General features: G+C 43.2%; 1 protein-coding gene across 1 annotated transcript in view; it reads right to left on the bottom strand.

Annotated features, from left to right (window-relative positions):
- Positions 1–3,138, bottom strand: part of LOC126428397 (uncharacterized) — an 80,018-nt gene extending 76,880 nt beyond the window's left edge. Inside the window, exon 1 of the mRNA XM_050090320.1 lies at positions 3,065–3,138. Within this exon, the coding sequence (XP_049946277.1) occupies positions 3,065–3,138 (74 nt within the window). The remainder of the gene's footprint in view (positions 1–3,064) is intronic.
- Positions 3,139–18,145: the final 15,007 nt, after the last annotated feature.

Here is an 18,145-nt window from a genome sequence, read left to right as displayed (position 1 = left end):
CTTTATCAAAGTCGGAAACGCGATGGTACACATTTCTCCTCCTTACACGAGGCATCACAACGTTTCACCAGGCAAGGCCGGTCAACTGCTGTTTGTGTATGAGAAATCGGTTTGAAACTTTCCTCAGGTCAGCACGTTGCAGGTGTCGCCACCGGCGCCAATAATGTGTGAATGCTCTGAAAAGCTAATTTGCATATCACAGCATCTTCTTCCTGCTGGTTAAATATCGCGTCTGTAGCACGTCATCTTCGTGGTGTAGCAATTTTGATGTCCAGTAGTGTACATGTAACACTTTGGAAAATACACAGAGCTTTGAAAATGAATGAATCGTTGGTAGTATTGGTAGTAGCCCTGTGCAATAGACTATCAATTAACCGGCTAACGGATATATATAGCTTGCGGACTGTCCGTGACTAATTCGTCGATTTGTTGAAGAAAATTAAAAGTGAACGAAGTCCGAAATAATCTGTTGTAATTGGAACAAATATTAATATTTCACAGTTATACTTCCGGTTTTGAAGTAGTCGAAGACGAAAACATCTGCGAGAGGTTTCACAGCTGTGGCTATGAAACCAGGGTCTGAGCAGCGAAGCGACGCAGATGAAGCGTGGAAACATTTTTCGGCAGAGGAAGAAAGCATTATCACTAGAGACAGAATTATAGTTCTCGCAGAAACCTTAAAATATGCATGCAAAACACGCACGAAAAATGAATAAAAATGCTTGAAAAGTGTCGAAATATGAAAGAACAAATAATAAAACAAAACATGGTTATTACTGAGAACATTATATCTCAAAGTCGAACCCGCGCATATCAATTACGAGGAAGTGCGCCGGCCACGCGAAAAATCTGTTCACTTAGAACGCTCATATTTTGTGAATACTTTCTGGTAGAGGTTAGAAAGGGGCCCTTCTGGGATTATTTTCTAAAAATTTGCAAAATAGGGACGCATACCGTGTTTCAAGAATTGTTCCTTCTTTGCTATTGTTGTCGGTAACAAGCGGACGCGGTGCGAGTTAGTCGCAGCAAGACAATCGATATGTACTGGACCAACTTCGAGATATATCGCAAGCAGAGCGGCATGCTCATAAACCACGTAATATTTTATTTAAAAACATGATATCATTTTTTTTGAACAGCAATAACATTTAATTAATACTATTGGACCGAAGCATAATTTACAATTTATTTTGCGTTTTTCTGCCATTGTAAACATAATCGACCAAGTGCTATTCCAAATGTTCGGTAGTGTCTTCGATCAATCAAAACATTTTTATAAGCAGAAAAGGACCGTTCTACATCAACTGAGGTAACTGGGCAGTATTTGAATTTGGGTGCTATGTTGGCACTTATTGTTGTTTGTAAAAGTTCATCCGTCCCATTAGTAAAACTATCAGTTTGGGTTCAAAACCTGAGTTATTGTTTAAAACGTTTTCAAAATTTTCTTTAAGTGTTCTTGGGAACAACTCCAGCAATGAGTTCACTAGAATAATTTTATTCATAAACTGAATAGATTCGTACAGCGCCGAACCTTGAGTTTCAAGCTTTTTAATACTCACAGTTATCTGGGAAAAGTGAGTGCTAATCACAGCAATGTCTTTTTTAATAGTGAAATCATTAAAAGCTTCCTTGGACTGGCAAATTGCCGAAGCCTTTCCATTGTCGAAGTCGTTAATTATCCCTCTGCCCGCCCCCCGGTAGCTGAGTGGTCAGCGCGACAGGAAGTCAATCCTAAGGGTTCGGGTTCGATTCCCGGCTGGGTCGGAGATTTTCTTCGCTCAGGGACTTGGTGTTGTGTTGTCCTAATCATCAACATTTTATTCGCAAGTCGCCGTAGTGGCGTCAAATCGAAAAACTTGCACCCGGCGAACGGTCTACCCGGCGGGAGGCCCTAGTCACACGACATTTACTTTACTATCCCTGTAATGGCCTGGACATGTCCACTGTAAAACAACGCAGCTTCGACCTACGTACCCCTACGAATTACCACTAATTCGGAAGGTAAAGGCACATTTGGTAGTTTTTCGTGCGTAACTAGTCGGTTTACGACGAGTAACGCACAAGTAACTCAGTGGACTTCCAAATGTTTTGTAGAGTAAATAGCAGTTTCCGGTGAAGTCACGCGTGTTTTGTATCATCCATGAGATTTTCCTTTGTCTCTGCAGTCTCGGGCCAGCTTTAACACAGATAATCGAAAGCTTGCAGAACCCTAAAATCCGCTCGCTCGTACACACACACACACACACACACACACACACACACACACACACACACACAGAGAGAGAGAGAGAGAGAAATATGCCGTGATACTGTGATGCTACACCACCAAGGGGAGGGGTAGTACTAAAATTTGGTAATACTAAAATTTGCGACATGTCTCTCAAATGTTGCGCATCACTACGTTCAAACTATCACGAGTGTCGATGATGAATTCTCGAGCGTCTGCCACTTAATATGGCCCTAGAGCAAGAGCTTATTTCGAGTCGCACTGCTCCAACAGTGCGTGTTTGTTCCAACCGAGCAGGGGCCTGCACTTCAGCTTTTAACAGAATTTTATAGTGACTGCAGCTTGTAAAAACCATGAAGTACTCCAGATCACTTGGTGGAGACCAGACCCCATTTGTGTATGTGTTGAATATTTCATTTGTACTTTACAGTAAACAGAACATACACCATTTCACTGCAGGGATGAGATCCGATGCCTTCGATTTCTAGAGGACCCTGCTGTTTTGGACGCGCAAAGCAGAGTGTCGCATTTTCGGGAAAGGGCATTTGGACATTCTACTCTGTCGACAAGTCTTGTGAGCTTTTCTCCAGCTTCACATCACATACCTCACATTCTAACTTTTGAGATGTTCGAGTTTACTGACCTGAATAATGTCATTTTAGTTTGCCTCTCTAGTTCCAGTACACATTATCTGCAGCCGCTACGTCTAAATCATTAAAGTATTATTTTTACAGTGCCGAAGCAAAATGGTGAAGGTATCATCCAGATCGAAAGGTAGGAAGATTACATATTGGCGAGCTTCTTCATGAGTATTGGAAGAAAGCACCAGAGATTTACCCGTCTAATCCAGATGCAAATCCAGTGTACGCTTTTACAAGTGATTCAGTTGGACGTGCAGGCAATGAAGCCATGAACACATCAGGCCAAAAACCGCTACCTATAGTCTTACTGCAGCAGACGAATGTGGCGAAACATTTCCTGAAAGAGGAACCCTGGCACCTCAGCCTGCTCCCTCTACTAAAGTAGACGGCAGTTAGCCTGTGCTTCTCAAAGGAACAAACCAAATCACACCAATCTAAATACTGAGCAATACGAGGTGCGACAGTAAAGTAATGAGACTGTGTGTAATGAAACATGTGGTAACCCTGCAGGCTTACATAAGGCACAATATCTTTGACCTTGGTCTATAAGCTGCTTCTAGTCCAAGCAGTACATCGATGCAACTGCTCAGTCGTGAGTTGTGCTGTAATAAGTTAACACGTGTTTGTGTCTCTCGACACGGAAATGGAACCGCATAATATTGTGCAACGGTATGCCATTTCTTTTTGCGTTAAATTGGGTGAAAACGCGACGACGACTTACGGTAAGCTTCAGAGCTCAAGTTTTTCGTTAGCATAAAATTTTTAGTGAAGGCAGAACGAATGTTTAAGAGAAGACCGCAGTGGACGACCATCAACCTCACGGACGGATGTCAACTTGGCCAGGGTGCGTGAACTCGTACGATCTGATCGAAGATTATCCGTGAAAATGATTGGAAAAGAATTGAACATGAATCGAGGATCGGTTCGTCTAATAATAACTGAAGATCTTGGTATGAGAAAGATTTGTGCAAAAATGGTCCCCATAAATCTCACACTACAACAGCGTGAAACATAGGAAAATGTGGCAGCCGATCTGTTAGAGCAAACAGAAATCAATCCAGAATTGTTGAGACGTGTTATCACTGGTGATGAAAGTTGGTTTTTTCAGTACGATCCAGAGACAAGACGCCAAAGTTCGTAATATTACTCAAAGGGACCACCCAGACCAAAAAAAAGCTCGCATGTCAAAGTCAAAAGTGAAATGCATGATTGTGTGCTTCTTTGATTCCAAGGGAATTGTTCATAAAGAGTGGACGCCTCCTGGACAAACAGTTAACCCATTTTACTACAATTTTAGAAAGACATCGTAAAAGAGTTCTTCGTGTCCGTGCCAACATTGCTGATAATTGGATTCTGCATTACAATAATGCGCCATCCCATACTGCTCTGTCAGTACAGCAATTTCTAACCTCAAAACAAATTTCAGTACTACCACAACCGCCTTAGTTGTCAGATATCGCTCCGTGCGACTTTTTTCTATTTGCAAGAGTCAAAACGGCGGTCAAGGGACACCATTTTCAAACAGCACAAGATGTCCAAAAGAGCTGTGACGAGGGTCTCGTAGGATATTACAGAAGATGAGTTCCAGAAATGTTACCATTAATGGAAAAAGTGTGTGCAGTCAGAAGGGAACTACTTTGAAGGAGACAATACTAAACTTGACTAAAACGGTAAGCAACATTTTTTTTCACATCAGTCTCATTACTTTATTGTCGCACCTCGTATTTCACCTACACTGGCTGGACCCAAAACCCAAAATAACAAAAGAAGACACCGGTTAAGATTATTTGCAACTCTTTTAATACGATTTTCAAATGTTCAAATGTGTGTGAAATATTATGGGACTTAACTGCTAAGGTCATCAGTCCCTAAGCTTACACACTACTTAACCTAAATTATCCTTAGGACAAACACACACACCAATGCCCGAGCGAAGAATCGAACCTCCGCCGGAACCAGCCGCACAGTCTAGGACTGCAACGCCATACACCACTCGGCTAATCCCGCACGTCAATACGATTTTCTTTTCGGTTGTAAGTAGGCTGTTTAGGTTTTTATGTTGGTAATGCCAAGTAGCGCTCTGTATCAGAATCACTGATTGTGCTGTGTGCAGTCTGTGGCTGGTTGGCACTGTTGGAATATTCGCTATTGCAGTGTTGGGCAGCCAGATGTGAACAGCGCGTAGCGTTGCGCAGTTGGAGGTGAGCCGCCAGCAGTGGTGATGTGGGGAGAGAGATGGCAGAATTCTGAGAGCGGACGATCTGGACGTGTGTCCATCAGAAAGAGTAAATTTGTAATACTGGATATCATGAACTGATATATATATATGATGACTTTTGAACATTATTAAGGTAAATACATTGTTTATTCTCTATCAAAATCTTTCAGTTGCTAACTATGCCTATCAGTTGTTAGTGCCTTCAGTAGTTAGAATCTTTTATTTAGCTGGCAGTATTGGCGCTCGCTGTATTTCAGTAGTTCGAGTAACAAAGATTTTTGTGAGGTAAGTGATTCATGAAAGGTATAGGTTATTGTTAGTCAGGGCCATTCTTTTGTAGGGATTATTGAGAGTCAGATTGCGTTGCGCTAAAAATATTGTGTGTCAGTTTAGTGATGATCAGAATAAGTAAAGAGAGAAATGTCTGAGTACGTTCAGTTCTGCTCAGCTGTTTGAAAATCAAATGACGTAAGAGGTTTATCGGCACAGTAATTTATAATTTTTCTAAGGGGATGTTTCACGGTTTTAAAACGTTTTGTCAGTTGGCCGTCTATCCATTGCGTGTTTGGTCGCCTAAAATTGATACACAGGTGAAAGGCCAAGTGTTTAAAAGAAAATTTGTAGTTAGTGTGAAGTTCCGTCAAACTTCGTGAAAGAAGTCTCGCTTTGTTTGTTATGAATGTATAAAGCAATATCTGTGGCATTTGAAACTATCATGGCTATCTATCCCTGTTTTGCCACATACTATCGCACTCTGGTCCGCAATAAAGGAAAGATCATCCATCGTATGAATGAATGTTCATATTATTTTGTCCTACCTCTGTAGAGGCGGCTGAGAACACCAAGAGATCGTACAGGAAAATAAGAAATGGAAAGACATCAAGCCACAACATTGTTGTTGTTGTGGTGGTCTTCAGTCCTGAGACTGGTTTGATGCAGCTCTCCATGCTACTCTATCCTGTGCAAGCTTCTTCATCTCCCAGTACCTACTGCAACCTACATCCTTCTGAATCTATTTAGTCTATTCATCTCTTGGTCTCCCTCTACGATTTTACCCTCCACGCTGCCCTCCAATACTAAATTAGTGATCCCTCTATGCCTCAGAACATGTCCTACCAACCGACCCTTTCTTCTAGTCAAGTTGTGCCACAAACTCCTTTTCTCCCCAATCCTATTCAATACCTCCTCATTAGTTATATGATCTACCCATCTAATCTTCAGCATTCTTCTGTAGCACCACATTTCGAAACCTTCTATTCTCTTACTGTCTAAACTATTTATCGTCCACATTTCACCTCCATACATGGCTACAATCCATACAAATACTTTCAGAACTGACTTCCTGACACTTAAATCTATACTCGATGTTAACAAATTTCTCTTCTTCAGAATCTCTTTCCTTGCCATTGCCAGTCTACATATTATATCCTCTTTACTTCGACCATCATCAGTTATTTGGCTCCCCAAATAGCAAAACTCCTTTACTACTTGAAGCGTCTCATTTCCTAATCTAATTCCCGCAGCGTCACCCGATTTAACTCGACTACGTTCCATTATCCTCATTTTGCTTTTGTTGATGTTCATCTTATACCCTCCTTTCAAGACATCACCCATTCCATTCAACTGCTCTTCCGAGTCCTTTGCTGTCTCTTACAGAATTACAATGTTATCGGCGTACCCCAAAGTTTTTATTTCTTCTCCATGGATTTTAATACCTACTCCGAATTTTTCTTTTGTCTCCTTTACTGCTTGCTCAATATACAGATTTAATAACATCGGGGATAGGCTAAAACCCTGTCTCACTCCCTTCCCAACCACTGCTTCCCTTTCATACCCCTCAGCTCTTATAACTGCCATCTGGTTTCTGTACAAATTGTAAATAGCCTTTCGCTTCCTGTATTTTACCCCTGCCACCTTCAGAATTTGAAAGAGAACATTGGAGACTCAAAATAGACTCATGCACACCCGGGGCTATCAACATCATTTCGCAATTAGAGCCAGCTGCCAACGCGCCAGTCGGTAGCGACGTCTGGCGTTGCGCAGGTCCTCGACTGACTGGCTGCACCTACGTGAAGCAACAGCTGCGTACTCACCGACGTTCTACGTACGCCGGCTATCTTTGGCTCCGGGCGGCACCTACAACCTGTTTATCCAGCGAGCTATTAATATGCCGACTCCGGCGCAATTCAACCTCATCGCCGGCTTCTTGTGTGACTCGATACTACGTCTTGACTCTCTGACAACATTCATCATCATCATCAGTTATCTGCTATATTAGCAGGTCCTCTGCCTCTCCCTTTTCTGCGATCCATTGCTTCCTTCTTAAGGCTGCTGTATGTTGTACCGTCCATCATGTCATCCAGTATGTGGAATCTCTTCCTTCGTCGCTTCCTTTTCCCTTCTACATAGCCTTCTAAAACTGTTTTTATCAGTCCGTCATTCTTTCTTAATGTATGCCCGATCCAATTTATTTTTCTTTTGTTTATTACATCTAGTAACTGTCTTTTCTCTCCCACTCTTCTCAGTACCTCTTAATTTTTTACTCTGTCCATCCAACTTATTCTTTCCATCCTCCGCCATGTCCAGATCTCAAAAGGCTCCAGTCTTTCTCTGTCTTTCTTCCTCATAGTCCATGTTTCAGCGCCATATAGAAGAACACTCCATACAAGACATTTTATGAGTCTCTTCCTGAGTTCTCTGTCCAGACCGCTGCAGAAAATTCTCCTTTTCTTATAAAACGCCTCTTTTGCCATTGCTATCCTTGTTTTAATTTCTGTGGTGCACTTCCAGTCGGTGTCTACCCTGCTTCCAAGATACTTAAAATTTTGCACTTGTTCTAGTATTTCTCCATTCAGCATAATTTTTATTTCCTCCTAGTGCCAATACTTTTGTTTTATTTGTGTTGATTTTCATTCCATATTTTTTTTTCTGTTAGTTTCAATGGTGTCCACCAAATCCTGTAATTCTTTTTCCCCTGTGGCTAGAAGGACCATGTCATCAGCAAACCTCAAACACCCTACTCCAATTTCTACGCCTTTCTCATCTAATGAGCATTGGTCAATCATATTTTCCAAGTAGAGGTTGAAAAGTGTAGGTGATAGACAGCATCCTTGTCTTACTCCTTTTCCTAGTCCGATCCAATTTGTACTTTCTCCTCTCACTTTAACTGAAACTTTTTGATTAAGATATAATGAGTTTACAAGTCTTCCGGTTTTCCAGTCCACTCTCTTTTCCCTCATTATAGTCGCCAGCTTGTCCCAAACCACATTGTCAAATGCCTTTTCTAGATCGATGAAGCACATATATAGGTCTCTTCGTTTTTTAATAAACCTGTCTACCAAGATTCGTAGGAGTCCTATTGCATCTCTGGTGCGCGTATTCCGTCTAAAGCCAAAGTGCTCTTCGCCAAGATTCTCCTCCATTACTTTTTCAAGTTTTTTATTAATTATTCTTAACATCACTTTGGCTGAATGTGAAATGAGGCTGATTGTCCTATGTTCGCTGCATTTCTTGGTTCCTTGTTTTTGGGTAATGGAATCGTTACTGTTGTCAGAAAGTCCTCAGGCCACTCACCACTGTCATATATTTTATTACATAACCTCAATATTTCTCTTATTCCATCTTGGTTCAAGCATTTTAATATTTCTCCCGGTATCGTATCTGTACCTACCGCTTTGCCATTTTTCATGACAACATTACAACTGGCTACTTTCCTGTGTTAAAAATATAGTCCGGACTGTTGTTGCTCTGAATGATTATAACGTTCAGACAACATTTTCGCTCATCATTCTGGCAAAATATCTGTTATTATCACGTAAGAGTGGCTTTCAATAAGTAATGCAACATCTTTTTTTCTCCGCCTATTTCGATTGAAAAAATCCGGAATTTGATGTGGGACATTGTGGAATATTCCCTCGTTAGCCCCTATAGTTACCGGTAGGTGGGCGTGGCTATGCGTAGCCTTCAACTTGTGACATCTGTTACGGAGGTGCCTTCCGAGCGGAGAGATGTCACTGAGTTTCTTTTGGGGGAAATCCAGGGCATAGTAGGCGCTAGCATAAGGTCTACGGAGACCTGGTGGTAAACAAAAGCGCGGTGAGTCGTTGGGCGAGGCGTCTGTCATCATCGGACAAGGTCGCGCAGTCCTGTCCGATCTTCGGCGTGCCGGCAGGCCGCACTCTGCTGCGGCTTCTGCAATGTTGGAACGTGTGGACATCCTCACTTGAGGTGATCGACGGATCACAACCACACACCTCACTGCATAAGTGGACATCTGTGCTGATGGTGCTGACACACTCGTGCACCAGTTGGCATACTCGAAGGTGTGTGGCCACTGGGTTCCTCGCCGCCTAACAGAAGACCATAAAGAGCAATCAAGAACCATGTGTGAGGAATTGCTTCAGCGTTAAGAAACCGGTCGCACAACTTGTGGTCGAACATTATCACAAGAGATGGAACATGGGTCCATCGAACTGGAAACAAAATGGCAGTCCATGGCGGCACATTACCTCTCCTCCGAAGAAAAAGGTCAGAGCCGCTACCTTAGCCGGTAAAATCATGGATCTTCTGCGACTCTGAACGGGTTATTCTGTTTGATGCACTGCCTCATTGTGCAACGATCGACAGTGAAGTGTATTGTGCTACCCTCAGAGAAACTGAAGAAACGACTACAGCGTGTTCGTCGTCACAAACATGCAAACGAACCTCTCGTTCTCCATAACAACGCATGAGCTGAACAAAAGCGCGGTGAGTCGTTGGGCGAGGCGTCTGTCATCATCAGCAAGGTCGCGCAAACCTGTCCGATCTTCGGAGTGCTGGCAGGGCGCACTTCTGCAGTGTTGGAACGTGCGGACACTCTCACTCGAGGTGATAGACGGATCACAACCATACGCCCTACTGCACAAGTGGACGTCTGTGGGAGGCTGTAAAAAATCTTCCTCGTCCACTTACAGCCTTGACCACCCACCAGTGTGGTAATTGGAATACTGAATAAAACCAACCTGCTTTCAGAACAAAATGTTGTAACACAACTGGTCTGTTACACGTCACTACGCCATCTTTATTGTGTTTGAAAGTGCTGAGTTCTCTTGACTGTGCTGGGAGAACAGAAACATTTTGTAATTGTTGGAGCCAAATTACACTACTGGCCATTAAAATTGGGCGAATTCTTGGCGCGAGAGAATGTGTTGCATCCGTCCGGGAAACTGCTACTTCGTGTGGGACGAAGGGTGTCGGCAGTGCAACGGGTGTGTGCAAAATGATTCACGGAAGGCCGTAGAAGGCGACGAGTTGTGTAAGGTCGCACCTCCCAGACCACCGCCCGACAAAGCGACACCTCATCCGAATGGCATTGCAGAGTAGATCTCCCTCCCCCTCGGCTCTGGCGTAACAGTGACACAGTGTAACACATTGTACACTATCAGGGGTCACAGTCCGTGGCCGTTTATCACGGCATGCGTTACGCGCACGTCGTCCAATTATCCGCCTACCTTTGATGAATGTGCAGAAACATGCTAGACGGCAATGGTGTGTGTGGAATGACGTCACTGGAGGCAGGAATGGCATCAGATAGTGTTTCTGGACGAGTCCAGGTTTCGTTTGTTTGAAAATGATGGCCGCATTTTGGTTCGCCGCAGACAGGGGGAGCGCCATCACAGTGCTACATTCGCACAAGACAAACAGCGCCAACTCAAGGCCTTATGGTGTCGGGTGCTATTGGGTACCACCACAAGTTACAGCTGGTGCTTGTTCAGAGCACTGTAACCAGTGCGACCTACGTTAATGACATCCTGCGACCCGTAACCGTACCCTTTCTGCTTCTACCCCAGACGCCATTTTTCAGCAAGACAACGCACGACCACATATTACTGCACGAACGCGTGCTGTCTTGGTGTCACTGGATGTGAGCCTTTTGCCCTGGCTCGCCAGATCACCAGACTCGTCGCCAGTCGAAAATGTTTGGCCCTCTGCCGACCACCACGGATGAACTTTGGAACCTGGTGACTGCAGAATGGACGGGTATACCACTGGACGCCATTCGCGCCTTACACTCGTCGATGCCATCGCGCATGGAACAAGTTAACAGGGCCCCTGTCACGCCCTGTGCCAACAGGGCACATGCTGAACCGAGGTGACTGAAATGCTAACCATTTCTGCAGAACATACTAATGTACATGTCCTGTGAATGTGAACGTCCTATCTCTAGTCGTTCAAGGTGTCCTGTTTTTCCTGAACATGAAGGTAAATACGCGACGACTGCTAAGTCCCCATCTTCCTTCATAATGTCGGCCGGTGAAATTAATTAAAACGCCGCTTTATGGCAGTAACAAAACGTGAGCAACGTCGGCAACTCACCAGAGCCAACTGCGCTTCCCCACGGCGCATCGCTTTGCCCCCAAGCTCTTCGTTTGGTGTAGACGAGAACACCAATGCTCTGGCGACCAACGTTCGTCCAAGTCCAGCGTCTGTCACCTGTCGATCTTCATTCGTCTAGTTTGTACCCACCTTTTGTCTTCAACAGCTGTACACACAACGGTTTTGCTGTTCGTCCAGCTCATAAATTTAAACCATGGAAAATTAATTCTATAAAATATTCAGTTGACGTAGCAGATTGTTCTACTGCATATCTAAGTGCTGCTGAAACACTATTACTTGAAAGTATTTACACAGGACCAAGTTTCATTCTATCGTAATGCCCTGGTCTTATTACATTCCCTCGTAGATTCCAGGCAGTTTTTCTCTTTGTCAAAATCATTCAGCTTTACAACAGGCTCAATGGAGATTGTGTGAAGTGGCAAATTGTTGCCTTCAACGACTTGTTTGATAAGATTAATGTGATCGCAAGTTGTTAAATGGTTCCTCAGATTCTTCAGAATAGGGGATAAATATGGCGTGAAATACAGTTTCTTAACACCACTCTTGGAATTCGTCCCAAGTTGATCAAGTGTAAAATGAAGCTAAAAAATTAAGAGAGATATTAAAATGTAATATATTACAGAATTTAAAGCTCTTACGTCACTCACTACGAATAAAGTAAAATGTAAAAAAAGACAGCAATATTAACCAGAAAAAAGAAAGAAAAAATCGACCTCGCTACAGGAGACAAAGTGTTAATATGCAGTATATACTTACATCAAAATGATGCTCACAGAAATAACCACAAGATAGATCATTTGGATCTCTACAAGCGAGTTAAAGCCACGTTTTACGCACCTTATCATTCTTGGAACATACAAAAACAGTTTTTCAGGAGATTTTATAGATGTGTTTGTACAGTATGGTGGTACACACCATTTGTAACCCACTTTCCGAACGTAAATTCCAAAACAAAGTATCACTGTGAATGGGCTTTATGAACATAGGAGCAGCGTGCTAGCAAGTGAGATCACAGACATCAGATGACTCAAATGGAGCGTTTCAGTGGGCTGCGAAATGATTTCAATTTCATTTCCTTGTTTATTTTTAAATACTGAAATTCATGAGGGCAAAAACACGTTATAAGCGTAAAATGACATAATTAAGGAATTAAGGTGATTTCCAGAACAGTTAAATATCGTATTGCCTGTTGCATTTCGTTTGCGCAGATATAGTCCGCCGTAAGAACTAAAGCAATGTGGAGACCAGTGCACTTTCGTACATCTAGACAATTCCCAAGTAGTCTTAAGACGCATCAACAGCAGATAACATTTTTATTTTTATTTTTAAGAAACATGAGCGTATGCGCAAGATGCTATTCCAAACAGTCGGGTTAAACTTTTTGCTGTTGGGTCATCTTTCCTCTCCTTCCAGTCCTTCCCTTCGTGCACGAAAATTCCTACTTTGGAACCTTTCACCGGAATTGTTATCGTCTTGTTCTGCGTTCCTATTAGCCAATGATCTTGCTACAGTCTTGCTGTTATTTCCGTTCTCCTCTTCCTGGAATCTTATACGTTAATGTGCTGGTGACAGGCTAACAATAACGCGGAAACAATCGAAAATCTAAAAGAAAAGGAGCGCACCACGAAGGAATTATCCGAATGGAATGGGAACCGTTAGATGTGATGTACAAGTGCAGACAAAAAAAAAAAAAAAAAAAAAAAGATTATAACTTCATAAAAGTTGGATGATTCAGTCAAGAGACAGAGCTTCACAAACCGAAAAAGTCAATAACGCGTTGGTCCACAAAAATGGTTCAAATGGCTCTGAGCACTATGGGACTTAACTTCTGAGGTCATCAGTCCCCTAGAACTTGGAACTACTTAAACCTAACTAACCTAAGGACATCACACACATCCATGCCCGAGGCAAGGTTCGAACCTGCGACCGTAGCAGTCGGACGGTTCCAGACCTAGAACCGCTTGGCCGTCCGCAGCTCGTGGTCGTGCGGTAGCGTTCTCGCTTCCCACGCCCGAGTTCCCGGGTTCGATTGCCGGCGGGATCAGCGATTTTTCTCTGCCTCGTGATGACTGGGTGTTGTGTGATGTCCTTAGGTTAGTTAGGTTTAAGTAGTTCTAAGTTCTAGGGGACTGATGACCATAGATGTTGTCCCATAGTGCTCAGAGCCATTTGAACCATTTTTTTTTTTTTCCTTTCCCGTTCCACTCGCAGAACGAGGGAAAAACGACTATCTATATGCCTCCGTATGAACCCTAATCTCTCGTATCTTATCTTCGTGGTCCTTGCGCTATTTCACAATGTGTAAGCGCACGACTGAGACCGGCCAATGAAGACGAAAGAACATCGGATGTTGGGAAATAATTCACAGAACTTTTCCCACGTTTCTACATGTTCCACACGTTACCCCCATCCCCTTACTCACACAGTACTTTACACAGATAATGAGTCATGCATATTGCTGCAGGACCTCCTGGCTTACGCTTTTACGACAGTTATTAAACTATATGAAATAAAATCGTCATAACTTCTGAAGTGTTTGCGTTTTGACGTTTAAACTGCACGGTTGGCCGCGGGGCATGATGGGAATTAGTATGCGCATGCTCAAGGCTTGGTTTAGCGATCAAGCCTACTTTCATTTGGATGGGTTCGTCAATAAGCAAAATTGGCGCATCCGGAGGACTGAGAATCCGCATTTCGTGATGCCGTACAATGATATAATTTTGTACGTAGATTCAGCGGCATATAAGGATACTGTCTGCTAAAAGTGCACTGAATGTAATAGAAAAGAAGTGATAAATTAAAACGTCGTACCTGATAAGACAGTTTTACTGTGTGAGTAGCGAAAATATACTAAGCGATAAACACTTTTCCTTTGATCATTTTGTGGGGGTTGTAAGCGAGAAATATTTTCGTAACAGTTCGGTATTATGTGTAAAGTTTGTTGTACGTCAGTAAGTCGTTCTCAAATACTGAATAGTGCGCATAGTAAATATACAATCGAAATCGGTAGAGCGGGTTAGTTATGATAAATTTAAACGCCGTGTACGAAGCGGGAGTACACTATGCACTAAACAGTGCGGAAGTATGGTTTAAAGACAATGAAGATCGTGTAGGCATTTTATTTACAACTTACAGTGGTAACACGTGATATCAACCAAGAACAGCGTTTTCGCAAATACGATAGAGTCCAAATGTCAAAGAGTCAGTGTTTTCCCTAATTCTACATCTACATACATACTCCGCAATCCACCATACAGTGCGTGGCGGAGGGTACCTCGTACCACAACTAGCATCTTCTCTCCCTGTTCCACTCGAAAACAGAACGAGGGAAAAATGACTGCCTATATGCCTCTGTACGAGCCCTAATCTCTCTTATCTTTGTGGTCTTTCCGCGAAATATAAGTTGGCGGCAGTAAAATTGTACTGCAGTCAGCCTCAAATGCTGGTTCTCTAAATTTCTTCAGTAGCGATTCACGAAAAGAACGCCTCCTTTCCTCTAGAGACTCCCACCAGAGTTCCTGAAGCATTTTCGTAACACTCGCGTGATGATCAAACCTACCAGTAACAAATCTAGCAGCCCGCCTCTGAATCGCTTCTATGTCCTCCCTCAATCCGACCTGATAGGGATCCCAAACGCTCGAACAGTACTCAAGAATAGGTCGTGTTAGTGTTTTATAAGCGGTCTCCTTTACAGATGAACCACATCTTCCCAAAATTCTACCAATGAACCAAAGACGACTATCCGCCTTCCTCACAACTGCCATTACATGTTTCGTATCGCTCTGGAATGTTACGCCCAAATATTTAATCGACGTGACTGTGTCAAGCGCTACACTACTAATGGAGTATTCAAACCTTACCGGATTCTTTTTCCTATTCATCTGCTTTAATTTACATTTACCTTTATTTAGAGTTAGCTGCCATTCTTTACACCAATCACAAATCCTGTACAAGTCATCTTGTATCCTCCGACAGTCACTCAACGACGACACCTTCCCGTACACCATCAGCAAACAGCCGCAAATTGCTATCCACCGTATCCAAAAATCATTTATGTAGATAGAAAACAACAGCGTAACATCTGAGGTCAGCAGTCGCCTAGAACTACTTAAACCTAACTAACCTAAGGACATGACACACACCCATGCCCGAGGCAGGATTCGAACCTGCGTCCGTAGCGGTCGCGCAATTCCAGACTGAAGCGCCTAGAACACCTCGACCACACCGGCTGGCTGTACTTTACAGAAATAAAAATTTGACCCAAAGCAGATGATAACGTAGGTGTCGAAACATGTTTGGGTGTATATATATATATATATATATATATATATATATATATATATATATATATATATATAACTAATTGTGTTTGCCTAAGGCTGAATTCAAATCCAATTTTTAAAACGCGAACACGGAAGAACATCAAGAGGAGCTTAAAATGTTAATAAAATGAAAAGTTATTATCTCTAGTGGTTTCGGTAAATTGATTTATTAGCTTCAGAAGCGTGCAAAATTATAAACCTGATTCACATGAATGTGTAGCCAAGGTCAAAACACTTATAATATCCCTAATTTTGTAGGCTCCTGAACTTGTCGAAACCGGTAAAGATAATAAATTTTATTTGCAACTGATGACAAATTCATTCTGAAAAAATACATTTTTATGATAAGTACGAATATATTTTTTCCGTGATCTGTTTTTGATTAAATATAGCCTTTACGGCGCCCCGAATTACACTGAAGTTACCACTGAAAACACATTAAAAATTCGTCTAATAATTTTAGAGATTGGCTTGTTCAGACAGACAGAGAAGGAAGTTCTACTAAAACTTTAGATCACGACAACTTTTTTGCTGTTATCTGATTTTAATGGGCTAAAGCCTGTACGGTGTCCGCAGCTCGTGGTCGTGCGGTAGCGTTCTCGCTTCCCACGCCCGGGTTCCCGGGTTCGATACCCGGCGGGGTCAGGGATTTTCTCTGCCTCATGATGACTGGGTGTTGTGTGCTGTCCTTAGGTTAGTTAGGTTTAAGTAGTTCTAAGTTCTAGGGGACTGATGACCATAGATGTTAAGTCCCATAATGCTCAGAGCCATTTGAACCATTTGAGCCTGTACGGTGCCCCAAGCAATGCTTAAGTTAACTGCGAAAATCCCATGAAAATTTACCTAGTAGTTTTGAAGATAAGCGTATTCATAGACAGAGAGACACGACCGTTTTGCAGATTTATTATCCGTACTTATTGGAAGATACGTAGACGTAAAAATGGTGGCCCTTGCTGTGCACGTGTCCCCAGCAAGCCGCCAGACAGAAAGAGGATCGCAGTGCTCACTCACCAGTCTCATGGCCGCCTAGCCCTGTTTCCGCTCAGCTGGTAACAAACTGTCCGCCGCCCCTGGCCGGGCACCCCGTTATATAGACGCGATCGCTTTCTCCCGATGTGGGGCGGTCCCCGCTCATTGCCAGCCTTGGTGGAGCCGCGGTAAACACACAGGACTCCGCGTCCCGCCGGTCTGGAGCCGCCTGCAGCTGCAGCTGGTGTTACAAGCTGTTAGCACCGCCGCTGTGCAGCGCTAGGCTAGCGCCTGCGGTAATCACTTCGACCCCGACCTGCCTCAGGCGAGGTCCACCTAGCCTAGCTGCACATTTCTGCATCTGCGACTACTAAATCACTCCGCTAGTCGCTAACAGTAAGGCCCCGATTCCTTAAAAAAATCGAACCTCCTCGTACAAAGCAGCTCCGTGTATAACACCACAACAACGTAAACCAGTGTACAAAATAATAACCCTATTGCTTCGAGAGTGAATGTAAGATTCACTTGAACGCTTTCCGTGCTAGAGGGTTCGGAGGAAATTAATGCTCTTCGTAATAAGCAACGAAGCAAGTTAATCCACCGGAACTGGAAATATTATTCTCCGAATTGGAAATAATAAGTAAACGTATTAAGTTCAAGGAATAAGTCTGAATTTTTCTGTCTTACGTTCTCGTATTCTTTCACATACTACTCGTGTACAAATACAAGCCTCCTGAAACAGTCCAAGGTCAAGTCTTCATTATGTACATACACTACTGGCCATTAAAATTGCCACACCAAGAACAAATGCAGTTGATAAACGGGTATTCATTGGACAAATATATTATACAAGAACTGACATGTGATTACATTTTCACGCAATTTGGGTGCATAAATCCTGAGAAATCAGTACCCAGAACAACCACCTCTGGCGGTAACAAGGGCCTTGATACGCCTGGGCATTGAGTCAAAGAGAGCTTGGATGGCGTGTACAGGTACAGCCGCCCATGCAGCTTCAACACGACCACAGTTCATCAAGAGTAGTGACTGGTGTATTGTGACGACCCAGTTCCCCGGCCACCATTGACCAGACGTTTTCAATTGGTGAAAGATCTGCAGAATGTGCTGGCCAGGGCAACAGTCGAACATTTTCTGTATCCAGAAAGGCCCGTACAGGACCTGCAACATGCAGTCGTGCATTATCCTGCTGAAATGTAGGGTTTCGCAGGGAACGAATGAAGGGTAGAGCCACGGTTCGTAACACATCTGAAATGTAACGTCCACAGTTCAAAGTGCCGTCAATGCGAACAAGAGGTGACCGAGACGTGTAACCAATAGCACCCCATATCATCACGCCGGGTGATACGCCAGTATGGCGATGACGAATACACTT

Source organism: Schistocerca serialis, chromosome 12, assembly GCF_023864345.2.
Source record: "Schistocerca serialis cubense isolate TAMUIC-IGC-003099 chromosome 12, iqSchSeri2.2, whole genome shotgun sequence".
NCBI classification, from domain to species: domain Eukaryota; kingdom Metazoa; phylum Arthropoda; class Insecta; order Orthoptera; family Acrididae; genus Schistocerca; species Schistocerca serialis.
Note: the sequence above shows the minus strand (reverse complement) of the source record. Positions and strands in the feature narration are given on the sequence as shown.